A 26,012-nucleotide genomic window follows, 5' to 3' on the forward strand; every position below is an offset into this window, starting at 1 on the left:
AAATTCAACGGGTGAAAAAACAGGTGAGAAAACGGGTGAGATCTCACCTCTTCACCTAAAATATATTTTTGAGTGTAAATTCATGAGTTTTGGGTGAAAAAACATTTACGATGAAGTCTTGACAAAACATTTACGATGAAGTCATGACAAAACATTTACGAAGAAGTCTTGACAAAACATTTACGAAGAAGTCTTGACAAAACATTTACGAAGAAGTTTATTTCCTGGACTGTTGTCAAAATGTCGTGTTGTCACACTTTTTCAGAGAAGTTAAAATGACCGAGGCACATGGGCACATAGGCACACTTCAGTTCTTCAAAACATATACGATGAAGTCTATTTCCTGGACTGTTGTCAAAATGTCTTGTTGTCACACTTTTTCAGAGAAGTTAAAATGACCTGGTGACCTGGTGACCTGGTGACACCTAAAAAACATCTACCCTAAACATTATTTTTGGTCATGGACTTCGTCCTCGCCGCTTTGCGTCTTTATGTTAAAATAAATGGTACCATTAATGATATCATGACTGTTCTCATTCATGTCTGATTTACATCTAATGAAAAAGTTTAGAAGAATTTTCTTATTCTTTCTGGCATATTTTTGTCTTTCCAGTACTCCCGCTCTAATGGTCCCAGATGTGTTGGCTTCGACTCTCTCAAGTTCTTAGATGGTATAACATCTTCAACGCCTCCTTCATATCTTACTTTATAAGTGTCATCGTTTGTGTTATAGCCAAGTATTTCAATAACCACTCCTCGCTTTGCTTCGTCAATGGTTTCAGCAAGTTTGCCATTACTACTTTCGACTAATTTATGTCGAGGGTAAAATGCTATGGAGTCGTCAGCAGCTTTTATAAGATATCCATTACCTTGAGTAGAGTCTACGATATAATAATTTCGACTTAACCTTAAACGTTTCTTTGTCAACGGTTTGTCGTCAAGAACTACACGAACTTTTGTACCAGGAATGAGTGTAAATTGTGTTGAATTTCTGATATTTTGTGTTTGGCTTCGTTTCTTTTGTATATACTTTTCTTCTTGTTGTTGTGTCATTGAATTTGGTGTATGTCCTGTTGTAGAATGTGTTGAGGAATTATATACTTCGAGAAAATGTTTCATTGTTTCTTCGGTAAAGTCTCGCTCTTGATTTAAATCTCTGAGAGTCCTTATGAAGCGGTTTATGATGCCGAGTATGTTATGGTTATGGTCTTCAGTAGTGTAGTGAGTTATGTTATGCTTAATGAGAAATTCTGTGATTTCATTGCTGAGGTATGCTGAATCCTGGTCTGATGTTAAAGTACTTGGGTTATGTTCTGCTACAAACTTTTGTAAAACTCTTAACACTTCACGAGTTCCTTTGTTCTTCATTGGATATGCATATGCTTTACGAGTGTTAACATTTATGAAGATGAGGAATGGTTTATGTCCTCCTTTTCTGCTTTGAATGAGAGTGTCAAATTGGTATGCGTCGGGAGTGTTGGAGTAAATTGGTAAAAAGTAGTCGTAAGGATTTATTTTTGTTTGATGTACAACATTTTTGTTAAAGAACCTTTTCACTTCAGCTCTGTTAGTAAATCCCGAACTCTTTGCAGCTTCATTGAATTTCTTAAAAGACCTCCATGGATGTTGTTCGAATACTTCTTTCAAGCTCATTTATGTAAAGTTAAAGATTTTATTCTAGGCTCAAGCGCGTTCATTGAACGCGGTACCATGCGAATATAGTCACAAATGGTGGCATATAATCTTCACCCGAGCCTGTTGGATTTGTTGTGAAAGTGTGTGAATGATTTCCTGTGGTTCCACAGAAAATACCTGTGCTTGAATCTACTGGGTCACTTGAAATATCATATCTATGCATTCCCTGTCTATCCGAACCTGCTGCAGGATTTGTATAACCTCTTTTTGTTATTGAATGTGAATGACTACCTGTTGTGTTTGTAGTTCCTGTATGAGTGTGCGGTGGAAGGTTTGCTTCAGTAATTTTCTTCGAACCTCCTGTTTGCTTTGAAGAGTTCGCACAGTATAAGAATTTATCTACAATCTGCTCCCACATACCAAAACCTAAAACTGTTTCTGGATTTGTTGAATTCATTGACGTATAAATAGAGCCTATAGGATATAATGTTTGAAGTATTTCTGTCTTTAATGTTTGAAGCTCTGTTTTGTCTGCTTTCTTATCTAACATTGCTGGTAGTTCATATGCTTCAAAGTTTCTGGCATGACCTTCGATATTCCTGCAACTCTTATCTAAATTGTTAAGAGTATCTTTTACGCTTGTACTTGGATTCTCTAAAGGTGCACTTGAACCAAGGTCAAAGTTCAATATTATGTCGTCTGCTCTAACAGTAGTGAAGGATTTATGTGTATGTTCTTTGTCAGCTTTCTTATCTAACATTGCTGGTAGTTCATGTGCTTCAAAGTTTCTGACATGACCTTCAATGTTCATACATTTACTATTTAAGGAGTTTAGTGTATCTTTTACGCTTGTACTTGGATTCTCTAAAGGTGCACTTGAACCAAGGGTATAGTTCAATATTATGTCGTCTGCTCTAACAGTAGTGAAGGATTTATGTGTATGGTTCTTGTCAGCTTTACTATTTAATGTAGCTTGAAGTTCATTTATATCGGAGATATTGTGTTTATGAGATTTCAAAACTTTGTTCGTTGCGTCAAGTTCATCTTTGTCAGCTTTACTTTTAATAGCATCTTCAAAAGTTATTTTTGCCTTAACTCTCAAAGTAAATCTTGGTTCAACTAATACACCTTTAACAGAGAAAGTAGAGGCATAAATTTCATCGTTATAACCAAATGCTTCTGGTGCTTTACTTGTGTCATACTGTACAGTACAGTGTATGTCATAACCTTTAGCACGAATGTATTTATATCTTCTTTCATTGGGGTCTTCCGTCTTCACTTCTTCAGTTCGTGTTAAATATCCATGGTAGTCCGTTATAATCTGTTCGTCTGAAGTTATATAATGAACATGGTTTTTATCTGCTTTTTCTGCTAATTTCTCTTCTATCTCATTTATTTCAAGTTCATGCCTACCACCACCTCCCGAAGAAGTATTTTTCTTCAGCTCTTGAAGAACGTCCACTTCACCATCTTTGGTGTCAATAATGAGACTTTGAGTTAAAACCTTTCCTGTCTTAATGGATGTTTGTAAAACTTCTTCTTCACCGTGTTCGGGGTCATGGTCGTCATCATATCTTGTGAAATCAGAGATGTTGTCATACATTAAGCATATCTGTCTCAAAAGTTCTGCTATTTGAAACTGGAATGAAAGATATACAGAACTTTCATCATCTCCTAAAGTCAAGTCTGCTTTCTTAAGTATTTCTTGAATGTATGCAATGAGAACAGAGTACCTTGGAAAATATTCGAACAATATTTCATTAGCTGTTGGTTTTGGTGGTTCTTCTGGAGTTTCTGTTGTTTCAGTTCCTTCTGTAGGTTCTGTTGGAGTTTCTGCATCTCTTGACTTCAATGCTCTTGCTCTCAAAGACCTAAATGTTAGAGCACCAGGTTTTACAAAGGACTTTATAAATGCTTTAATAGTTCCTGGTAAGTTATTGTTAGCATTAAGTAAGTTCCTTATGCTTCCATCATGTACGTCCATAGCACTATGTAAAAAATCTATACTTTTCTTGTAGTCAGCAATAGACTGACTGTGATTTTTTAAAGATTTGTCAATACCTTTAAGCCAATCTTCATGCATGTCTGATACAGAGCCAAGAATATCATTTGCTTCCTTTAGTGTATTTTGTGCTTCTCGTAAAGTATCCAATCCCGTACGTGCATTGTTTGCTATACGTCTTACAGTATCTATTTGACTCCTTGTTTCTTGCATCCAACCAGATAAAGTTTTAATAGTATCCGAACCATTTGAAATGAAGTTCAAAGCATTTTTAACGTCATCTAAAACTTCTTCACCAAGTACAGCCCATATCTTTCCGATTTGGTATTGAAGAACTCCATATGAAGCAGCTGTTAAACCAGTATTTATAAGGTTCCATATCCATGATTTAGCAGTTTTTCCATCCTTTCCATCTACACCATCCAAACCGTTCTCGCCTTGAGGTCCTTGTATTCCTTGTATTCCTTGTGGTCCTTGAGGTCCGGTGTCACCCTTCTCTCCTTTCAGTTCATCTTTATGTTCGTTATAATATTCTAATGTCATAAGGTGTACATCATTACTGCTACCAGCAACGCCGAGAATTTGTTTCTCATTCATGACTAAATTCTTTAGGCATTTAATGTTGTCGTCAAATCGAAAGCTCTTTAACAATTCAATGAGAACATTTAATACTTTCACTAATGAGGCATCTACTGTAGAATTTATATATTGCACCGTTCCATCATTTATGATGGGAACCTTGCTTGTTGTAATGAATGGGTCATAAGTGTTAAAAGTATCGAAATCAATGACTTTTTTAGTTTTTCCATCGTCAATGACTAAATCATTGCCTTCAATGGTTAAAGTTGAGTTTTCGTTTACTAGTTCATGTGCTCTTCTTGCTTCATTTGTTTCATACGCATATGCAGCTATAGTCATATTTTAATGAGAATAAAATGTTGTTCTATTTGCAAAGTACAGACCCAAACGAATACGGGACAGTAAAGCTACAAACAAACTTAGGTCTTCAGAATGAAGCGCTTGCTTTTAGAGTTGTTGACTTCAATACTATCGCAACTTTTGTCATAACAGATGAAACAGATTTCATGGAGATTGAAATAGATGACAAAAGAAGTGTTATAACATTTCCTAACAGAGCTGGGTATAGAATAGATAAAATTGCTGGAGTCATAGGTACTCTCATAAATGAAGAAACTATTGGCAACATAGATGTCGAACTCTCTTCTGAGGGAACATTGAAGTTCAGCAGCGAGAAAGAGTTTAAGATACCAAGAATGAGTCATAGAGTACAACTTCTTTTGGGAGCATACCATATGACATTTCCTTTGAAAAGTGTTGACAAAACGATTGAGATGAAATCTGTTCCATACGTATGTTATGGCAATTGTTTGTACATTGAGTCTAAAATAGCTAATGTCACAGGTATTTCAGGAGTTAATAGTAAAGGTTCAGTAGAATATAAGTCTTTCTGTTATGCAGTCAATTCAATGTTCATTCCAAACGTTCCTGTCATAGCAACTCATTTAGGTAAATGGGTTCGCATTAGTCCTCATAATTTGAAAGACATGCAATTCAGACTTGTTAACTTTCAAGGAGAGCCTGTAGAACTGAAGGCACCAGTGCGAATGACTGTTGAAGTTGACTTTTTAGAAAATATTAAATGCAACAGCTTACAAGAGAACTCAGAGCTAAAAATATAAAGTATGAATGTTATGTATTAGGTCATGAACTTTGGTTGTTGCTGTTTGATGAAACAAATGAGTTAGTTATGTCAGTCAAGAGAACAGAAAAATATTGTGTTAGTGAAAACTGCACCAAGTCAATAAGATTAGGTTTGCATTATGAAGATGAGTTCGATACTGTTGAAGAAGTTTTGGATAGATACTATAAGTTGCTAACTTGAAATTTTTTTTGACTGACGGCGCAAAGCGCCAAGATGGGCTCAAAGAGCCCTCCTGACTGCTTTAATTTACTAAAACATATTTCAAACAAAGCTTATATTCTGTTGAAAGTTTTGTATATTCGTTCGAATATTTATACTTAAACTCAACTCCTGTAGTTTCTGGTGTTTCAATGATGCGGATGTTACCTATTTTCATGAATAGTGGAGTTTGACCACAGCATTCGATTTCAGGGTCGAGATAGTCAATGACACATTGTTTCCCTGTTATTCGTGAGATAACATTTTCAAGGTCCTCCTTTGTTAGAATTTTTGGTTCTTGCTTATAAGATTTACCAAAAGCTTCTTATCGTCTTTGAGTAAAATTGTTTGGTATAACTGAAGAAGGTAATGGTCTACGTTATCTGAAGGATTTGTTTGAACATTTGTGTAAGGGTTGTCGTTGGCTTCTCTTGAAAGAATTTGGTCCAGTGGTGGATACTCTAACTTAACATCTGATGTAGCGTTAGCGTTTGAAGCTGTGTTTAAATTCACGGATTTCAGCTCTGGTTTTTTTCTTTCAAACACTCCGAACTATAGTTCTTTATGACAATATTGTTTGTCGTTCGTGAGTCAACATTTGATGTTGGTTCAATTGGAACATTAACGGCACCAGCTAAGATGGATTTGCTTCTCATTTCATATAGAATAAAAACCTTTTATATGTATGAAATGAACAATATACTCGACAAGGGTTTGAATGTAAAGCTAACGAATGAAAATATTGTTGAATTCACTGAGACAGGAGCTGTGTATAAGGATGTAGAACTACTGAACAAAAGAGCTAAGGGAAGAAGCAGGAACATGAACAAAGGGTGGAAGCCTATAAAAATTTATGTCAATGATGGCTCAGGAGGTTCAAACATAAAGTATGCAGAAAGTTATAGAGTTTATGCTCTCAAAGGTGAAAAGCCTTCATTTAAGAACAGCTATTCTAACACATATCCTCAAAAGCTAACGGATGGGGAAGTGGATGATATGAATGACAGCAAAAATATTAACAGAAATGGCGACAGAGATGCATGGAATTTGTTTACCATCAGTCAATTGAAGGTTAAACTTTAAAACAATGTTGGTCGTTCCCATGGAATATTTTTGACTTTAATGGTATTAGTCATGATATGAATCTCAAGGTATGAACGAGGAGAGATGAGAGACTTATATGCTTCCCAAATTTCTTCAAAAGGTAATGTTATACCTGACTGTTTCCAAATGAGTTCAATATCATAGCGTGAGAAACCTTGAAAGATAACGAAGTCAGTTATGAGACGTTTTATGTTTAAAGCAAGGAAACGCATGTTTGCATAAGTATTGCTACAGTTAAATGGTAATGTCTGACTTTAGTTATGATGTTAGCTAATGGTGAGTCAGGCTTTGACACTAAACCTTTTCCGGCGAAGTCGTCACAAACGAGCAGAGTGTTTGAAGGATACTTTTTGAAGGGGTATTTTTGAAAGTTTTGATAGAATGTAGTTTGTAAGTCGTTTCATATCGTAAACTCCTGAGTATTGACGTAAGTGGTGTTTGTCAATAATTCTTTCCATCTCCTCAGAAGTCTTTTGCATTCCTGACTGTATGAACTCTACGATGGCATAATATTTTCTCTTACGTCGAATGTAACGTTGAAGAAATTCAATGAGTTCACTGTCTGGAACTTTAACGACAGATGCTTGAACTTTTGACATAAATGTTTTCGCTGTTGAGTCCATAGAGTCTGAAGTTGCTGATATAATGATTTGGTCATAGTAAGAGTCGTTTCCTAAACGTTCTGTTATGAGTATATGACGAATGAGGTTGAATGTCTTTCCTGACCCATCTTTCCACAATAGAAATACACACATTTGAACAGAACTCATAGTCCTTACTGAAAGGAAGAATAAGAGAAGAGTTTAAGTTTGTCTGTAGTTTCATTCATGTCTTCATCTACGTCATGTATTAAATGCTTCATTTTATTCCATTAAAAATGCAAGTCAGAAATATTCAACATAGCACCGAGTCTAACTGACAAGAGTATAAAGATATACTATGAACACGTTATGATGAAACCAACCAAAATTCAAGAAAGTCAGTATACTTATGAATATCCAAGACACTGGGTAGAGTATGTAGGAGGTGAGAAAGCTATTGAAATCAGACAGGTTCGAAGTATTCAGCAGGAAGAACAATATTATTGAAGAACTTTAATGTTTTGAGATATAATGATGAAACAAAGAAGCAAGATAGTTTCCCTGTTGCTGTGTATGTGAACCTAGACACAGGAGATGACATGAAAGTTTTTAACACAAAGCTTCAAACGGTAGTGAGAGAACAACTGACTGCGGAAGGACATCCATTACCTTCAGAAGTTACTATAGCATATAATTTTGAAACAAATGCAATAGATTTTAAAATCGTCTCTGCAAAGAAGTCAGGTTTTACATTTAATGAAGCAGATGTATATTCGAATGAAAACTTCAAAGCTATTGCATGGTTAGATAATGACGATTGCTTTAAGAAAATATTTAAATACAGTGACTCAACGATGTCAATAGATGACCTTCGTGGAATGTTACCATCGACGTTTACAGTTGAAGGTTCAGCAGGATTGCTTACAAGATTGTCAATTGGTGGTATTTGGTCTCGTGAGAACATTGTTATAAAATCCAGTATAAGTGAATTTGCTGAAGAATCTATATTATGTCTTTCAAACTACATGTATTCGCCACCGAAGCATTATAGTATAACAAACTTTGTCAGTAAGTTTAACATAAGACTTGTCGAACCTTCTTCAATGAGAGATGTTGTGCTACCTAAAGATGGAAAGGATGGACTCATTATTGAGATGATTTTAATAGCATATTAAATGAGCTTGTTCTTGAAGGTCATTCATGATGAAATAACTGTTGTAGAAGATGTTAGCAATTGTTCAGACATTTTGAAGCGTATAGATGATATAAGAAATAAGTTAGATAGACCGCAAAGCGGTGAGGGCGAAGCCCGTGAGAACGCTTATGTTTCATTGACTTTCTCCAGTAACGAGAACTTTTATGAGATAATATTGAAGAGAGATGATTTTAATATGGTGTAAATGGTAGATTGGGCAGCTTTAGGCACAATGGGAACAAAAGCATTAGCATTTGGAGCAAAAGCACTTGGAGCTTATGACGCAGTAAATAAAATGAGTGGAGGAAGGGTTTCGAAGACATTAGACGCAAATAAAGGAAAGATTGGAGGCTGGGTTGCAAAGAAGTTAAGATTAAATAAAATAGGGCTCATAAATAAAGCATCCAATTTGGTTGCGACTGAGTCAGAAAATGCTTTAGGAAAGGACGATGAGTTTGCAAAACACGCAAAAGACTTTAATGACCAGATGAAAGGTGAAACAATGCATTTAAATAGATTCGATGGAACTAAAGAAAATGTTTCTTCTCCACCAGTAGTTCTTCCGTATGGTCCCTATGGAATGTATGGAAACCCTTACGAAAGACCATTTGACCCATTGACTGGTGGAAGTAACTGGTATCATTACGGACGAAGAAGAAAGACAGTCAAGTTGGAGACAGACGTGAAGAAAGCAACTAAAAAGAAACCAAGGAAGAGAGTTATAAAGCAATGAATTCAACAGGGTGAAAAAACAGGTGAAAAAAGAGGTGAAAAAAGAGGTGAGATATCGGGTTAGATCTAACCTTCTACCCTAAATTTATTTTTTGTGCTATGTTTTCATACGTGTGAGGGTGGTGATATCATTTATTTTAAGTTTATTTTTTATTTTATTTTTATATAAATGACGAAAACTATTGAGATAACAAACTACAACGGTCATGAGTTCAAGAATTTGTTCTTCGTTCCTCGTGAAAATACATTCTATCAGATACGAGGGAGAAAGGGTAAAGTTAGTTTGAGCGTTTATGAAGGAATGAAGAATGGAAAGTTTATACAAGCATACGATACAAACGGTAAACGTGTTTCATTAGCTTTGTCAAAACTTACTAACATTTATTTTGACAGTGATTTTGACCTATATGAAGAAGAAAGTGAGTCAGAAGATTATGAGCTGTTATGTGAAGCACAGCAATGGGAGGAGCTGCAATACTTTTGTAAGTGAGAACGTTTATTTTTTTACATTAGTGAAGTCGTTTGTGAAAACGTTAGTGAAGTGAAGTGGTTGGCGGCTTTGTAAATATTTAATGTTAAGTTAGTGTTGTCGTTTGTGTTGTAAAATATACGTTAATGGTTTTGTAAATATTTAAGGTTAAGTGGTATACGGAGGCGCGCAGTGCCTCAGTACACGACTAACCCATACTAACTTACGTTTTCAGTTGCTAGTTCAATAGGTCCTTTAACAGACAATTTGTATGTTATTGGAGCAGTAGATGTTTGACCTTGCTGGAAGCAAAAGTCCACTTCTGTTGGAAAACCACATAAGAAATGTGTGTTGTCATAGCTATCCCATTTATGTTCCACACTACCATCATCCACCAATGACCTCATAACATCTTCATTAAATCCAATCATATCATTGTTTGTATTGCAAGCGTTCGCAACCATTTCATAAAATACAGGTCCATATGATTTTTCAGGTTCTGCAGGCATATTTCCATAAGCTCCCATGGAAAGCTGAAGATATTTAAACTTAGGGTTCTCAAAATTAACATAATAGTTGTCTTTCTTTCTAAATAGTGCCCAAATACTTTTAACATTAATAGGCGTATAAGCTGCTGTAAATGTTGCACTTGAACTATCTGTATTCTTTGAGAATGAACCGTCCATAGGAATCCAATCCATAACTTTAACAGGAAAACATAAAGCCTCGTTTGTATAATGTTCTACAAGTTCTGTATAAATGTTAGGGTCTAAAGAGAATGACTTTGGATGAATGAAACATTCATTAAAATCCATCTTTGTTCGAAATAGTTGCTGGTTTACAGTTGTAATAGTAACTGTTCCACTAGCTTCTATTGCCTTCGTTATCATAGTGAATGGTTCATTCCATGGAACAAATTTATTTGTCGGTGGATTTGAATCTGAAGCAAATGCAACTTTAAGAGTTGGATTGAAAGCAATGATATCATTTACAGATATAGATGTGCATTGTAAGGCGTCGCTACTGAACTTTACTTTAAGCTGAATGTTACCAGCAAAAGCTGGAATAAATCGAATAGCTTCTAATGGAAGGAATCTTCTAACAGGAATTCTTAAACGAAGCTTAAAATCAAATGATTTTCCTGCTGTAATTGGACCACTAACAATTTGTCCTGTTCTGCATGTTCCCGAATGACTCCATACATCTTCATGTCGAGTCTTTGAGAAAACATCTACTTTCTTTATTTGTTCGGTAGTTTGTGAGTTTGAAGTTATATATGCTTCTTCTCTTGCGTTGTCTTGAGAATATACGATACGACCATTTGCAATGATTTGATATCCAGCAACTGCATAGAAAGCGTCATCGAAACCAATCCAAAATCCTGGTGGGTTTGTTTTATTGGAACCTGAACCAATTTCTTTATCTGCAATAAATTGACCTTCCATTTTATACGTAATGAATGTATTGTAAAGGTCCAACATATTTTCACCAGGAGGTGAGAGATTGAATGTTACCCATGTGTTATCTTTAGCAGTTCCAGGTTGTGATGGAATCTTTGCGTCAGAATATTTTCTATTAGTGTCACCAATTTGAACTGCATTGTCTATGATATCGAAATATGAGCGAATCTGATGAATATGCTCTGCTGGAGTAAATTCGTTTAGCTGTTCGTTCTGCATGTATTTACTTCAGATAAAAATATCTATTTACTTCATTATTCTCACTCTTCTTCTTGGCATTCGTGGTGGAAGTTGTTTCTTGACATTTTCAATGAACTGTACATTCTCTTTTCTCTCAACTTCTTTCACTGGTGGGTCAGGGTTCTTTGACTCGGTTTGTTTTTCAATGAAATTCACGAACTTTGCAATAAGCTCTTGGTTCGTTATTGAAAGAACATCTGGCTTCTTTTCTTCTGGTTCTATTGACTTTTCAGTTTGAATAGAAGGCTTAACATGGGCTTCGTGGACTTCACCCTTACCATACACCTTAATGTTGTCGCTTTCTGTATTCGCTAATGGAACCTTTCTTTTTCTTACGTATATTTTACCATCTTTACTCTGACTTACGTAATAGAAAGGATGTTGTATTCCTCTTGCGTCATTTAATATAATAGACTCTCGCTCTGATTTTGACAAGCTCATTTTACATCGGTTAAAGTTTTAATTTTGTTTTTTATCTGCAGTCAAATGACTCAGACAAGTCATATGGACAAGACCCAAGGGGTCATAGATGTTGAAGCATTGAAGAAAGAAATTCGCGAGCAAATTTTATCCGAACTGAAGGAACAAAAACAAGAACAAAAGCCAGAGAGACCAAAGAGAAAACTTAGTGAAAAACAACTTGCTGCATTAGCTGCTGGAAGACAGAAGAACCCACGTTTGCTGGCAAAGAAAGCTAGAGAAGAAGCAAAAGCAAAGGAAGAACAAAAAGCTAAAGAAGCTGAAGCAAAGAAAGAGTAAATGGTTTATTTTTATCCGAATTAAATGTATAGACAAATACCTTTAACTGTTGCGTTCAGTAGTGAAAACCCTGACGTCAAAATAAAGGGGAACAGAGTAACGTTTAAGTTTCCAACAGACTGGATTGTGAACATAAATGAAGAGAAGTACATTGGCATAACATCTATGTATATAACACGTGCTTTCAGAAAGGTTGACTTTATACTTCAAGTCGAGATAGAAAATGACGAACAGTCTTTAAGCGCCCAAAACATTCACATATACAAATACTTTAAAGACGATACAACATTGTTGCAATGTATGATTTCATTTAATGAGATGTTCGAGAAAAAGTTCAACATTGAAGTACAAACTTTACAGCCTTTACGTGAGTTTCTTGCACAACTGAAGGAAGAAGGTAGTCGGCCACAACTTATAGACTTTCATTATGAATTTAATGAAAATGAAGATGGAACTCATGACTGTCAATTCATTGTATTCTCACCATTCAATGAAGTCGCTAAAGAGAAAAAAATCCATTACGTATAAGATTTCAAATCTCTGAACCCAATGAAGATTTCAAGAATGTTTTCAATTATGATGCAATGCTTCCGAGGAAAAATGAATTTTCAAAGATTGTAACACCTGGCATTTGGGATAGAAAGCAAGCTATATTATATTCAAACTTAAGTAAGGGAGTTGAAAATGAGTTCATTGGTCATACAAGAACTTCACCACTTCCTAACCCTAAATACTATAAATTAACTGGCTTCAATCGTGAGTTTTGGATAGACATGTTCTCCACTCATGACCATAACTGCCAGTGTTCTTACCTCCAGACCATAAGGACTGTCTCTACATTGAAGCAAACTCTTAAACTCTACCATCGCAGTATTGTAAATGACCACATGGGCTTCGCCCTTGCCGCTAGCGGCTTATTTTTATCATGAATGACCTCATTGCTGACAAAAATAAATGACCTCATTCATGACCTCATTGCTGACCTCATTCATGACCTCATTGCTGACCTCATTCATGACCTCATTGCTGACAAAAATAAATGACCTCAGAACTTCAACTTACGAATAAAGCTTGTTTTAGTCGTTATTGAGAAGTTAAACTTCTCTTCAAAGCAAGGTTGACATGACTTACATAAGTCAAATCCAATCTCTTGACCGTCATAAAGTGCTTTATAAAGTTTCATGACACTGAACTCAGAGTCTTTGTCAAATTTTCCTTGCGGAACCATTAAACCTTTATCTTCATTGTAATAGCATTGTATAGCTTCAGGAAACATTTCATTAGCGGTTAAAGCAATAACATCTTGCTTCACGCCTTTCATTCTGCAGTGAAATGCAACTTCATTTAAATCGTTAGTGAGTAAGTCTATGTAGGTCTTCTTTCCACAAAATATTGACTTGTATGCTAAACTTTGTTTTCCAGGTGTTATTTCTGCGAAGTCGCTATGAAACTGACCAAGGTTTTTACCAATGAGAACTCTTCCATAACGTTTCTCAAACTCTTCAGCTAAACGAGGGATATCTTCATTGTAGAGATGCATACTGTCGGTATCGCTATAAAAGATGTCCATTCCTAAGTCTTCAGCAGTACAGAATACTTCACACATTATTCTCTTCGACATAGATAGAATGTTAACACCAAGTGGACAGAAGTTAAAGTGTCTGCAAATGCTTTTCGTTAGCTTGAAAATAGTTTTATCTGAACTATCCAAACCTTCGAACTTCACTATATGGTTGTAATTTCTTATAGCATATCTTATAGCATCTTTGTCATCTACTATGGTTATTTTTGACTCAATAGGAGATAAAATGGTTTTGCCATAAATGCTGTTCAGAATGAGTTTTATAATTTCTTGTAATGGGTTTTCTTCTTTCTTATACTTTAACCTTAACTCAAACAATTTCTTAACTTCATCTCTTATTCTCAAATCTCTGTTTCCATCGTAATAGTATCCTTGCAACACTTCACATTTGACACCTTGATATTTTATGAGGTCTTGTAATGTTATATGGTCAACATACATTAAACAGCAAGTGTTTGAACTTCTGGGAACGTTAAGTTCTGGATTTAGTTCAGGGTCACAAACTATTAAAGGAAAGTGTCTGTGTATACCAATCTCTGTTATCTTAATGAGAACAAAGAAGCCAGACATAAACTTTTCACCAATGGGTTCCTTTTGGTCGTCATCGAATAAATGTCTCATGAGATACTCTGTGCTTAACATCTCATCCTTCAATACTTTTGGAATTCCTTCTAAAGTATACAATCTTGCTATAGCGGATGGATATAATGAAACAGCGTCGAAATCAGCAATGAGTTTCTTTTCGCTCTTTTGTTTAATGTTATCTGACAGCATACATCTTCCACCTTGAATGCATCTCGAAATAAATTCTCTTGGTTTATTTGAGAGGTCATAAAGATTTCCATTCGGGAAGTACACTCTGTTCTCAAATAATTTGTTAGCAATAGAACAAATACTAACGTAGTCATAAACGTTTAAATCAAACTCTTTCAATAAGTCATTGCGGAACTTTACAAAACCTTCTCTTAAAATTCTTACATCTTGTTTGCAGTAAAACGTGCTATATTTTTCTAAGTCGAAGTGGTTCTCATCTATTCTGCAACCTTTGATGGAATCTATGTTCTTCATGAACGTTTCAATATCTTTTACAAACTTACACGCTTCAGAAATGACACCAGTTCTGTTGTCATTTGCTAACAAAGTACTGCTGTAGTAGTTGTATGGAAATACTTCTTTCGGTCCTGTTTGTAAGTTAAACATAGCAGGAAATAGTTTAAGCTTCTTATTTATAACACTGTAAGAGTCTTTTATAATAATTGCCCGTCCTTTATATAAACCAGTTATTTGCATTGTTCGTGAACCTTTAATGATGGGAGTTCCTTTCACTTCTGTCATGTGTCTTAAGATGAAGTTTATATCATAACTGAGGTTATGGAAATATATTAAACTCTTGTCAGGAAGTCGCTCCAAAAATTCTGTTGCGCAGTTTTGACCCCATATGCTTTCACTCACTGAACCATCTTCACTGTCAAAACAGATGTTAAAAGCTTTATGAAAGCCATCGGTACTGCACTCAAAGTCAGCAAAGAAAACGTGCTCAGGAATGAACTTGCACTTATTTTTATTTACTTCTTTTGACTCTGCTTTCTTCTTCAGTTGTACACAATACTTTGGAGCATATGTCAAATCTTTAAATGGTGCAAGGTTCTGTTTATATAAGTCAGTCGTATATGTGAAAAGTTCTCCATAAGAAATAGGTTCGAAATATTTGCACTCCCACAATGTTTTCATAACATCCCATAACGGTGTTGTTCTATCATAACGAACTACATATTTGTTCTCTCTCTTTGTATAAATCTTCATCTGTTTCTCAATGTTCATTCCACCACAAGCTTTGAGAATTTCTTTATAGTTTCGAATGAAGTATGTTGTCATTGGTAATCTTTCATTTAGCATGTAGTGGTGTTCAACAAGAAGTAAGTCAATAGTTCGAGCAGTTTCACATTCTTTTGGTATGTAGTGAATTATTCTGTTATCTTTGGAGTTGTCGAAATAACCAATGGTAACATTAAATGCTATACCAGTTGCGTCAGAAATTTCTTGTACTTTACTTTGAGGAAAGTCTCTAACACGAATGACTTCTCTCATGTGGTCAATAGTTTCTTCATTTACTCCAGCCTGAATGCAAGCATAAACGAAACAATTGTCTTCTGTCATAAGTGTTGCAGTTCTTTTGTTCAGTTCATTGAAGATTTGGTAGCGTTCAAGATTTATAGGTAATGTGCAAAGATACTTCCAGAACTGACCGCTTCTCTTCTTATAAAACTTCTTTTCACCAAGGATTTCATTCCAGAAGTCATCTATATCTTGTTTATCTCCTGTTTGTTTAAGTCTGTTCAATAATCTTTTCTGTCTTTCTGTCAGTGTGCTTTCATCTCTATATGGTCTCTTTTTTGGTTTGCCTTTCTTTACATCTGACATCGTTAAGCCTTCATATTCTGTTAAATCATACATCTTTATTTCAGTAAGATTCTTTATGTTTGTCAAGAAGAAGTCATAGTGCATTTCAACAATACCTGCAGCATTTGCTTCTATCTCTGATATAAAGTTCTCCTTCAAGAGCTGATGTAGTAATGTTCCAATATTATTGAGGTTTAACGTAGAACATTCATACTTTCCACCAAGTTTATAACATACCATCCATCTCTGTTGTGAGTTTATTTTAATCTTCTCTAAGAGTCTCATGAAAACCTTACCGAAATGTTTGTGTAAATAGTCTCTGTTTGGTTCATCTAAAGCTTCGATGTTAAAGTCAATGAGTCTATTGCCTGACTTCACATTTCTCTTCCTATTCTCTTCATCTTTCTTTAACCATCTCTCACCTTCTTTTGGTTTGTCGTCAATGGAACGAATGACATCGTTAGCTTTGCGAACTTGTTCTATAGCATTTTTAAACATCTCTCTTCTCTGTTGTTTCAGTGTGTCATCTCTCTTTCGTGTTTCACCAACGTTTGAGTTCGTAAGTTCAAACATCTCTTGACGAACATCATGAGAAAGAGCTTTACGAGTATGACCAACGTTCGCATTTGTTATGTCAAACATCTCACGCCTTACTTCATGAGGTACTGAACGTCTATGATATAAGTCAATAGCAACGTCATTTAAAGGAAATGCTCTTGCATTTATGAACTCATGAATTCTATCATAAGTTATTTCACCATTGTAGTCATTGAGGATGTCAGCGAGTGCTTTTTTGTTTGTCGCGTAATGTTTTGCAACATCTATGTTAGCTTCTGTAAGAAGTTGTTTTATTTCCGAGTGTTCTAACTTAGACAACTTCCGATACATCTTTAGTAGGAAATAAAAAAATATTTTTTTGAAAAAATTAGATTAGATTTTTTTAAGTTATTTTTCAAAATAATTTAATATTTTTATTTTAATAAAACACATGCAAGATTGCAAGTTCTTTTCATACAATGCTCTCGCTACTGCCATCAAGAATGAGTTCAATAATGCTTCAAATGTTAATGTTATCTTTAACAAGAAGTTTGTGAAAGAATCTAAGTTTGGTCAGTATGTCGGACCATTAGCTATTGTCATCGACCGCAAACGTTATACTTCACAAGAGTTAGCAGTAGTTTTGAAACAAAAGGGTTTCTTCGTGAATGTCAAAGATACTCATTATACTGTCATAAAGAACTCTAACATTGACTTCTTCAGTATTGCTATGAATCTTTCCGAACAGAAAGAATATAAGAAGGGTGAAACAAATGTGAAATATTATCCTTCATCTCTGAAGACAATAACGAACAAAGATGTTATACAGAAATTCTTACCAAAGGTTGAAGAAGCTTCTATTGACATTGACGAAGAAAGTGAAATGGTTGAAGAAATTGACCCTGACGTCATTTAAGCAAAAATATATTTTTTTATTCTTCCTCTTTGAAGTTATCGAAATATTCTGTTATTTTTTCCTTCAGTAATGGTAAGTCTTCTTTGAATGTAAGTATTGTGCAACCTTTGATGTCATAGTGTGTTTGAGGAAGAGTACTTTTGACAATTTCCTTTATTTGCTCATTCGGTGTCATTGAAATCGGTAAGTTTTCACGATAGAACCAGTTTCTGTCAGATTTATATATTTTAGCAAGGTCATAAAAGCTCTTGTTGTTTCTTCTGACTAAATGCAACATAACCATATCTTTATCTTCTTCTTTCTCCAACTCTTCAGTATATATCATATACTTATAACTCTTTTCCTTTCCTTTTGGTACTGAACGTGGTATTCTTTTCTGTATGCTTTTGTCTTTGGATTCAATGACTTCATCTTTTACTTGAAGTTTCTTTTCCATCTCTCCACGTTCTGCTTTATATAGTTCATCTAACATTATGAAAATATAACAAGCATAACGAGGTGAAGCCCACATTGCTACAGCATTTACTAAAAGTCTATGAACATAATATCCTTTCAAACCAGGTGCCAAATTCTTGCGATTTTCGAATGGAATCTCTTCTCTCGGTTTTCCGAGGGAAGCAATCATATGGAAATTCTTCTAAAAGTTCTTTTGTCTGTTGGTTTTCAAACCAATGATATGCTTGCTTTGTAGAACGAAGAGCATTCATTATACTTGGCATTTGGTACATGTCATCTTTGACCGAACGAATGAGGCGAAGTTGTTTGTTATATTGTATGTATTCATATTCTTCATTTATGGCTTCATGAACGATAGCAGTTGTTGTGTTCTCTGATGTTGACATTACTGTCTTTACATACAAAATAAAAAAATAAATAAAAATAAAACTAACTTTATTTTCTGACTTTCACAAAAGACCAAAAATAAACGCTTTACATGTATTTTTCAGCAACTTCGTCAAATAATTTTATAGCTTTATCTATCTCATCTACTTCAAACGTTTCTTTACCTTTCATGGGAGCACCATACATTTTCTCAAAAACTTCAGGCAGTTCTGTTTCAGCAGCTCTCATATCATTAACGAACACAACCTTGACTCTATTGACTGTACTGTCATATCTTTGAGTTATATTATATGTTCTTCCTATCTTATATTTTTTTGTATTGAAGTCCTTCGGTTTCTGAACGATGTAAAGTAAGCCTTCACTGCAACGTTCTGAGTCGAATGAACCATATGTTATGAAGTTATATCCAACAACTGGGTCAATCCATAACAAAACTATTGGTATAAGACTTTTGTCTATAAGATATGCTCTTGTTCCATGAAATGCTACTGATATCATAAGCTCAGGATTTCTTGTCAAAATTTTCTGAGTTGAAGCATTTCTAACCCAGTCGTTTGTTTTCTTTCCAGATGGAGATATAATGTCTGACAAAGAATATTTGTTGTATTTCTTTGAGTATCTTACGTTTAAATCACCTATTCTAACCACTTTGGTGTCATTGTCTATCTTTCTAACTGTTTCAAACTCAATGTTTGTCATTACTGTCTTTACATACAAAATAAAAATTTTTCTTAGAAAAAAATTAGCGTTATTTTTTTTATCTTAAGGAAAATTCATGATTTTTGTTGCTGAATTCAATAAAAATATATTTTAGGTGAAGAGGTGAGATTTCACCTGTTTTCTCACCTAATTTTTCACCCCAGTTATTTTATAAGCGTTTTACATGGTAAACGTTATTTTTTAAATTTTGTGAAAACTCAACGGTTTGACACATGCCCTAAAAATTATTTTACTCAGAATTTTGTTGCTGAATTCAGCAAAAATAATGTTTAGGGTAGATGGTTAGATCTAACCTCATTTCTACCCTCATTTCTACCCTCATTATTTATAACCGTTTTACATGGTAAACGTTATGAATTCGTGAGATTCTAAACAATTTCGTAGCTTCTATTTCTTCAGTTAATATATCAAAAATTTTAACAATGCCGAAAGTTTCTTTATACTTCTTCTTGACATCAGATAAAAGGAAATCATCAGCTGTGGGATAGTTTTTATTAAGAAATGTCAACATGTCCATTTTATCTTCTACTGGCTTTTCTGCTTCTTTCTTTAAGTCTGCGTAATCGTTTCTCATTCTTTCTATCTCTTTTACTGAGTAGTTATATTTCCTCATTGCTGCTTTACATTTTGAACATTGCGGATTCATTTTTGCGTTATACATTGAAACATTACCAGCTAGAACAACTAAAGCATCAATGGCTTTCTTTAAATCTGAAGCAGTTGGTTTTATCTGTTCGTTCCATACTTTGCCTCTTCTGTCTTTATCTCTTATCTGCCACACACATTCAGCAGCTAATGAAACAAAGTTATCGTAAGTCTTAAACTCCTCAGATTTATATATGTCAGAAATGTTTTTATAAACCATGTCGCAATCTTTGTTCATAACTTTATGGTTGCAATGAAAACCAAGGAATTCATAATTTACTTTACGTATGAACTTCTTTATTTCTACTGAATCAGTAACTTTAACTTCAATTTCATCGAATTCAGGAATAGTTAGTTTTTGTTGCTGAACTTCCGGTAATTTAGGCAAATGGTCTATGATATCTTGCATTTCATATAGCTCCTCTCCATTTGTTTCATCTTTCGCACTACAGTCTAAATTACTTGTTAAAAGTTCTTGCTTTATTCTTTGTATTTCTGTTTCAAAAGTATATGAAGAAGGAATGAAGTTTTTCATCTCTACCAACATTGACGTAGGATTCATGATTAATGAATTTGGTGCCGTGCATGCTGTCGAAAGTGCTGATGTTTCGATTGTTGAAATCATATCTTTTATACAAAATAAAAAAAATAAATAAAAATAAAACTAACTTTATTTTTTCTGTCTTAAGGAAATTCATGAAAATTCATGAGGGTAGAAATGAGGGTAGAAATGAGGTTAGATCTAACCATCTACCCTAAACATTATTTTTGCTGAATTCAGCAACAAAATGAACGAGGTCAGGATGTATGTAAATACCTTTGAATTCATTTATAACGCCCTTAGTAAGCTCATAAAATGCTTGTTTTGAGGTGGAGCCAAAAGTGGCTCGACCGTATTCTTTCAACCAAAACTCAAGAATTTCTGCATGAATTTTGTATAAAAAGCAACCGTCTGAATTCAGACTGTTGCTATATTCTTCACAAAATGCCTTATAATACTCTTCCCAGGACTTATTTTCCAACAACTTTCTAAAGTCTTTCCTAAACTGACTGACTGACTGACTGACTGACGGCACAAAGTGGCTTAACGAAAACATTAATATATAAAATTCATGAAAATTCATGAGGGTGAAAAAAGAGGTGAAAAAACAGGTGAGATCTAACCATCTACCCTAAATATATTTTTGGTGTAAATTTATGGTACCATTAATGATATCATGACTGTTCTCGTTCATGTCTGATTTACATCTAATGAAAAAGTTTAGAAGAATTTTCTTATTCTTTCTGGCATATTTTTGTCTTTCCAGTACTCCCGCTCTAATGGTCCCAGATGTGTTGGCTTCGACTCTCTCAAGTTCTTAGATGGTATAACATCTTCAACGCCTCCTTCATATCTTACTTTATAAGTGTCATCGTTTGTGTTATAGCCAAGTATTTCAATAACCACTCCTCGCTTTGCTTCGTCAATGGTTTCAGCAAGTTTGCCATTACTACTTTCGACTAATTTATGACGAGGATAAAACGCTATGGAGTCGTCAGCAGCTTTTATAAGATATCCATTACCTTGCGTAGAGTCTACGATATAATAATTTCGACTTAACCTTAAACGTTTCTTTGTCAATGGTTTGTCGTCAAGAACTACACGAACTTTTGTACCAGGAATGAGGGTAAATTGTGTTGAATTTCTGATATTTTGTGTTTGACTTCGTTTCTTTTGTATATACTTTTTCTTGTTGTTGTGTCATTGAATTTGGTGTATGTCCTGTTGTAGAATGTGTTGAGGAATTATATACTTCGAGAAAATGTTTCATTGTTTCTTCGGTAAAGTCTCGCTCTTGATTTAAATCTCTGAGCGTTCTTATGAAGCGGTTTATGATGCCGAGTATGTTATGGTTATGGTCTTCAGTAGTGTAGTGAGTTATGTTATGCTTAATGAGAAAATCTGTGATTTCATTGCTGAGGTATGCACTGTCTTGTCTGATGTTAAAGTACTTGGGCTATGTTCTGCTACAAACTTTTGTAAAACTCTTAACACTTCACGAGTTCCTTTATTCCTCATTATATACGCAAAAGCTTTGCAAGTGTTAACATTAATGAAGATGAGGAATGGTTTATGTCCTCCTTTTCTGCTTTGAATGAGAGTGTCAAATTGGTATGCGTCAGGAGTGTTGGAGTAAATTGGAAAAAGTAGTCGTAAGGGTTTATTTTTGTTTGATGTACAACATTTTTGTCAAAGAACTTTTTCACTTCAGCTCTGTTAGTAAATCCCCAACTTTTTGCTGCTTCATTGAACTTCTTAAATGACCTCCATGGATGTTGTTCGAATACTTCTTTCAAGCTCATTTATGTAAAGTTAAAGAGTTTAACCAACTCGTATCCAAGCGTGCATTGTTATATAAGGAGGCATATAATCTTTTCCATTACCTGCTGGGTCTGTAATACCAGCTACAACATGTGTATGATTTCCTGCAGTTCCACAGAAAATACCTGTGCTAACATCTTTGGGGTCATCTGAGATATCATATCTATTCATTCCCCATCTATCCGAACCCGCTGCAAGATTTATATAACCTCTTTTTGTTATTGAATGTGAATGGTTTCCTTCCACAGATGTTCTTCCACTGAACCTATGCATATGTGAAGGAAGGTTTTCAATACCTATTTTCTTTGAACCTCCCATCTTCATTGACTGCGTATTAGTGTAGAATGGAAAACTGTCAACTATTTCATACCATCTACACCAAATAAAGTGTTGGGATTATTGGATTCATAGACGTATAAACAGCTCCTATAGGATATATTAAATCATATATGCTCATAACTCTATAAACATATTCTAAAGAACTTATGTCATTAAATACCATTTGGAATGTATCTCCCGGATGAAATGTTGCATTTGTTCCACTTTTATAATGTAATGTTAGTTCAATAGAATTATCCAAGAAAAATTCAAAAGTATCTGGTTGAAGACCTCTAACAAATTCAAATGGAGTTGCTGGTTCACCATTTATAATTTCTGTTGTAAATGTCATTGTATCTGGTTTCGAAAATTTCTTTGTTAGTTCTGCATCCACATAAGTTTTATCTGCTTTTTTATCTAACATTGCTGGTAGTCCATGTGTTTCAAAGTTTCTGACATGACCTTCAATGTTCATACATTTACTATTTAAGGAGTTTAGTGTATCTTTTACGCTTGTACTTGGATTCTCTAAAGGTGCACTTGAACCAAGGGTATAGTTCAATATTATGTCGTCTGCTCTAACAGTAGTGAAGGATTTATGTGTATGGTTCTTGTCGGCTTTACTGTCTAATGTAGCTTGAAGTTCATTTATATCGGAGATGTTGTGTTTATGAGATTTCAAAACTTTGTTCATTGCTTCGAGTTCAACTTTGTCAGCTTTACTTTTAATAGCATCTTCAAACGTTATTTTTGACTTAACTCTCAAAGTAAATCTTGGTTCAACTAATACACCTTTAACAGAGAAAGTAGAGGCATAAATTTCATCGTTATAACTAAATGCTTCTGGTGCTTTACCCGTGTCATACTGTACAGTACAGCTTATGTCATAACCTTTAGCACGAATGTATTTATATCTTCTTTCATTGGGGTCTTCCGTCTTCACTTCATCACTTCGTGTTAAATATCCATGGTAGTCCGTTATAATCTGTTCGTCTGAAGTTATATAATGAACGTGGTTCTTGACTTTATCACTCAGAGCTAAAAGCTCATTTTTGTCTGCTTTTTTCGGCTAATTTCTCATTTAACATCATTCACTTCTAATTCAACTCTTCCGCCAGAACTCTTATTATCATTAATCTTTTTCATTAATTCGGTAATTACGTCATAAAAGACTATATTCTGTTTTCGGTTTTGTAAATAATGAGTCAAAATTTCTTTTCATCATTACATCGCTGACATTAATGATATCACCAATTCCTTTTTCATTTATTCTCTTCATTAATTCTGCAATAATGACGAATATATAATCTGTTAATTTATTCTCTTCATCGAGGGTTATAGAATGTTTTGAAATTGAATCATTAACTCCTCTAAATAAATCAATAACTTCAGGATACACGTTTTTAATGTCTCGAATAACCCGACCAGTATCCTGTTGTTCATGTTCTTCGTTCCGTCGTTACGTGGTTTTATATCTCTAACCATCATCAACGCAGCCATAACCGGAGGGTTTGTTGCTATCTGTTCGAAAATCTGACCGTTATGTATGGTATATCTAAATAATTTCTTTGTGTTTGTTAAAACATTTGAAACAAGTCTTTTAAAAACCATCTACAAAATTTCCTGTTTCACCTAATGTTCTTGCAGCATTTACAAGCTCACCCATTCCCGCTTTTTGACCCAAAAACGTCCATATTGCATTTATTTCACTCTGTATAGTTGTCCATTCAGCGAAACTAACACCCGCATTCGCTAAGCTGAAAATGAAATTCAGTGGATCGAACTTAATTCCACCTTCTTTTTCAATTTCAACGAACTCACTAACATGAGATTTTAAGTATTCTTTCGTTAAAATTGTTTTCCCCGATGTTATGTCATTAACGAAACTATCACCGTCAAAAGTTAACGAATTCAATTTCGTCGTTGATGCTTTTATTTCATACACCGCTTTATTGATAGTTTTTGGCTCACCTTCTTTAGAAGCATATGAAACATTAATGAATGAATTATATGTATTCGTGAATGAATTAAAATCAATGATTTTCATTAATGACGCCTTTAATGATTCATTTACTGTCGAATCCCTTAAAGTAATTAATGAACTGTCATTTATGAAAGGTACACTGCAAACCGTCGAGTTTGGATCAAATGCTGTAGTTGGTGCAGGAATATTAATGATATAAGTCATTAAATCATTAAGTGACGTAAATAATGTTGTCGTTTTTGATTTAATTTCTTTAGCATCTGTTATATATGGTAATTTTATTTCTGTAGTTTCTGAATTAAAGATATTCGCTAAAATGTTTTGTAAACTGTTTTGAACAGCTGTGTAAACCGTTGAATCCGGAACTCTTACGATTTCACCGTCCTTAATAAAAGGCATTGCACATGGTGTAGTGCTTGGGTCAAATCTTTCGGGATTATAATTCAACATATATTCTAACGCTTCATATACAGACTTATATACTGTTGTGTCGTTCTTCATGACAACTTCACCATTTACAATGAATGGCATAGTACATGGAGTTAAAATAGGGTCAAACTTTTCATAGTCCTTCCATGTTATGTATTTCTCGGTATTTCCATCACTGATAACAATATATTTGTCAGTAAGTGTGAGAGAGTATTGACCAAAATATAAACGTTTAGCTCTGTCAGCTTCATACGCATATGCAGCTATACTCATATTTTAATGAGAATAAAATGTTGTTCTATTTGCAAAGTACAGACCCAAACGAATACGGGACAGTAAAGCTACAAACAAACTTAGGTCTACAGAATGAGGCGCTTGCATTCAGAATGGTTGACTTCAATACTATCCTTCATTCGTTATAACAGATGAAACAGATTTCATGGAGCTTGAAATAGATGGAAAGAAGCATGAAATAAGATTTCACAATAATGTAGAATATAAGATGGAAACATTAGCTGGAGTGTTAAATGCTCTCATAAATACTACAATAAACAAGGATAACGAAGAAAACTTAATGAATGTTAAACTTATTGCAGGAGTTTTGAAGTTCAGTTATGCGAAGGAGTTTAAGATACCAAGAATGAGTCATAGAGTACAACTTCTTTTGGGAGCATACCATATGACATTTCCTTTGAAAAGTGTTGACAAAACGATTGAGATGAAATCTGTTCCATACGTATGTTATGGTAATTGTTTGTACATTGAGTCAAAAATAGCTAATGTCACAGGTATTTCAGGAGTTAATAGTAAAGGTTCAGTAGAATATAAATCCTTCTGTTATGCAGTCAATTCAATGTTCATTCCAAACGTTCCTGTCATAGCAACTCATTTAGGTAAATGGGTTCGCATTAGTCCTCATAATTTGAAAGACATGCAATTCAGACTTGTTGACTTTCAAGGAGAGCCTGTAGAACTGAAGGCACCAGTGCGAATGACTGTTGAAGTTGACTTTTTAGAAAATATTAAATGCAACAGCTTACAAGAGAACTCAGAGCTAAAAATATAAAGTATGAATGTTATGTATTAGGTCATGAACTTTGGTTGTTGCTGTTTGATGAAACAAATGAGTTAGTTATGTCAGTCAAGAGAACAGAAAAATATTGTGTTAGTGAAAACTG

The 26,012-nt window shown here is 34.4% G+C and overlaps 13 protein-coding genes and 5 pseudogenes across 18 annotated transcripts, besides 2 other annotated features; 7 read left to right on the forward strand and 11 right to left on the reverse strand.

Annotated features, from left to right (window-relative positions):
• Positions 1 to 9,798: part of a mobile genetic element that runs on past the window's edge.
• Positions 1 to 26,012: part of a mobile genetic element that runs on past both edges of the window.
• TVAGG3_0918110 lies at positions 568 to 4,234 on the reverse strand (annotated as a pseudogene). Its single transcript has one exon. A coding segment is annotated over exon 1 (3,667 nt).
• On the reverse strand, positions 5,841 to 6,214 carry TVAGG3_0918120 (annotated as a pseudogene). The gene has a single exon. A coding segment is annotated over exon 1 (374 nt).
• On the forward strand, positions 7,771 to 8,418 carry TVAGG3_0918130 (uncharacterized protein; the record flags this gene model as incomplete). The annotated part of the gene is made up of 1 exon (XM_051252109.1): positions 7,771 to 8,418. A coding segment is annotated over one exon (648 nt), but the record flags the coding sequence as incomplete, so codon positions are not given.
• TVAGG3_0918140 (protein of unknown function, DUF4107 family) lies at positions 8,644 to 9,171 on the forward strand (the record flags this gene model as incomplete). The annotated part of the gene is made up of 1 exon (XM_051252110.1): positions 8,644 to 9,171. One exon carries the CDS (start codon positions 8,644 to 8,646, stop codon positions 9,169 to 9,171), a length of 528 nt encoding a protein of 175 aa, XP_051077684.1.
• Positions 9,340 to 9,660, forward strand: TVAGG3_0918150 (uncharacterized protein; the record flags this gene model as incomplete). The annotated part of the gene is made up of 1 exon (XM_051252111.1): positions 9,340 to 9,660. One exon carries the CDS (start codon positions 9,340 to 9,342, stop codon positions 9,658 to 9,660), a length of 321 nt encoding a protein of 106 aa, XP_051077685.1.
• TVAGG3_0918160 (uncharacterized protein) lies at positions 9,858 to 10,454 on the reverse strand (the record flags this gene model as incomplete). Its single annotated transcript, XM_051252112.1, has 1 exon — positions 9,858 to 10,454. The coding sequence occupies one exon, from the start codon at positions 10,452 to 10,454 to the stop codon at positions 9,858 to 9,860; it is 597 nt and encodes a 198-aa protein (XP_051077686.1).
• Positions 10,796 to 11,318, reverse strand: TVAGG3_0918170 (uncharacterized protein; the record flags this gene model as incomplete). Its single annotated transcript, XM_051252113.1, has 1 exon — positions 10,796 to 11,318. A coding segment is annotated over one exon (523 nt), but the record flags the coding sequence as incomplete, so codon positions are not given.
• TVAGG3_0918180 (uncharacterized protein) lies at positions 11,346 to 11,753 on the reverse strand (the record flags this gene model as incomplete). Its single annotated transcript, XM_051252114.1, has 1 exon — positions 11,346 to 11,753. A coding segment is annotated over one exon (408 nt), but the record flags the coding sequence as incomplete, so codon positions are not given.
• TVAGG3_0918190 (uncharacterized protein) lies at positions 11,844 to 12,098 on the forward strand (the record flags this gene model as incomplete). Its single annotated transcript, XM_051252115.1, has 1 exon — positions 11,844 to 12,098. The coding sequence occupies one exon, from the start codon at positions 11,844 to 11,846 to the stop codon at positions 12,096 to 12,098; it is 255 nt and encodes an 84-aa protein (XP_051077689.1).
• TVAGG3_0918200 lies at positions 12,123 to 13,027 on the forward strand (annotated as a pseudogene). The gene has a single exon. A coding segment is annotated over exon 1 (905 nt).
• TVAGG3_0918210 (organellar and viral DNA polymerase type B) lies at positions 13,587 to 14,454 on the reverse strand (the record flags this gene model as incomplete). The annotated part of the gene is made up of 1 exon (XM_051252116.1): positions 13,587 to 14,454. A coding segment is annotated over one exon (868 nt), but the record flags the coding sequence as incomplete, so codon positions are not given.
• Positions 15,728 to 16,578, reverse strand: TVAGG3_0918220 (organellar and viral DNA polymerase type B; the record flags this gene model as incomplete). The annotated part of the gene is made up of 1 exon (XM_051252117.1): positions 15,728 to 16,578. A coding segment is annotated over one exon (851 nt), but the record flags the coding sequence as incomplete, so codon positions are not given.
• Positions 17,069 to 17,533, forward strand: TVAGG3_0918230 (uncharacterized protein; the record flags this gene model as incomplete). The annotated part of the gene is made up of 1 exon (XM_051252118.1): positions 17,069 to 17,533. The coding sequence occupies one exon, from the start codon at positions 17,069 to 17,071 to the stop codon at positions 17,531 to 17,533; it is 465 nt and encodes a 154-aa protein (XP_051077692.1).
• TVAGG3_0918240 (uncharacterized protein) lies at positions 17,550 to 18,158 on the reverse strand (the record flags this gene model as incomplete). Its single annotated transcript, XM_051252119.1, has 1 exon — positions 17,550 to 18,158. The coding sequence occupies one exon, from the start codon at positions 18,156 to 18,158 to the stop codon at positions 17,550 to 17,552; it is 609 nt and encodes a 202-aa protein (XP_051077693.1).
• TVAGG3_0918250 lies at positions 18,464 to 20,303 on the reverse strand (annotated as a pseudogene). Its single transcript has one exon. A coding segment is annotated over exon 1 (1,840 nt).
• TVAGG3_0918260 (ATP binding) lies at positions 22,104 to 22,421 on the reverse strand (the record flags this gene model as incomplete). The annotated part of the gene is made up of 1 exon (XM_051252120.1): positions 22,104 to 22,421. The coding sequence occupies one exon, from the start codon at positions 22,419 to 22,421 to the stop codon at positions 22,104 to 22,106; it is 318 nt and encodes a 105-aa protein (XP_051077694.1).
• On the reverse strand, positions 22,477 to 25,107 carry TVAGG3_0918270 (annotated as a pseudogene). The gene has a single exon. A coding segment is annotated over exon 1 (2,631 nt).
• TVAGG3_0918280 (uncharacterized protein) lies at positions 25,337 to 25,900 on the forward strand (the record flags this gene model as incomplete). The annotated part of the gene is made up of 1 exon (XM_051252121.1): positions 25,337 to 25,900. One exon carries the CDS (start codon positions 25,337 to 25,339, stop codon positions 25,898 to 25,900), a length of 564 nt encoding a protein of 187 aa, XP_051077695.1.

Source organism: Trichomonas vaginalis, chromosome I (assembly GCF_026262505.1).
Source record: "Trichomonas vaginalis G3 chromosome I, whole genome shotgun sequence".
Lineage (NCBI taxonomy): Eukaryota > Parabasalia > Trichomonadida > Trichomonadidae > Trichomonas > Trichomonas vaginalis.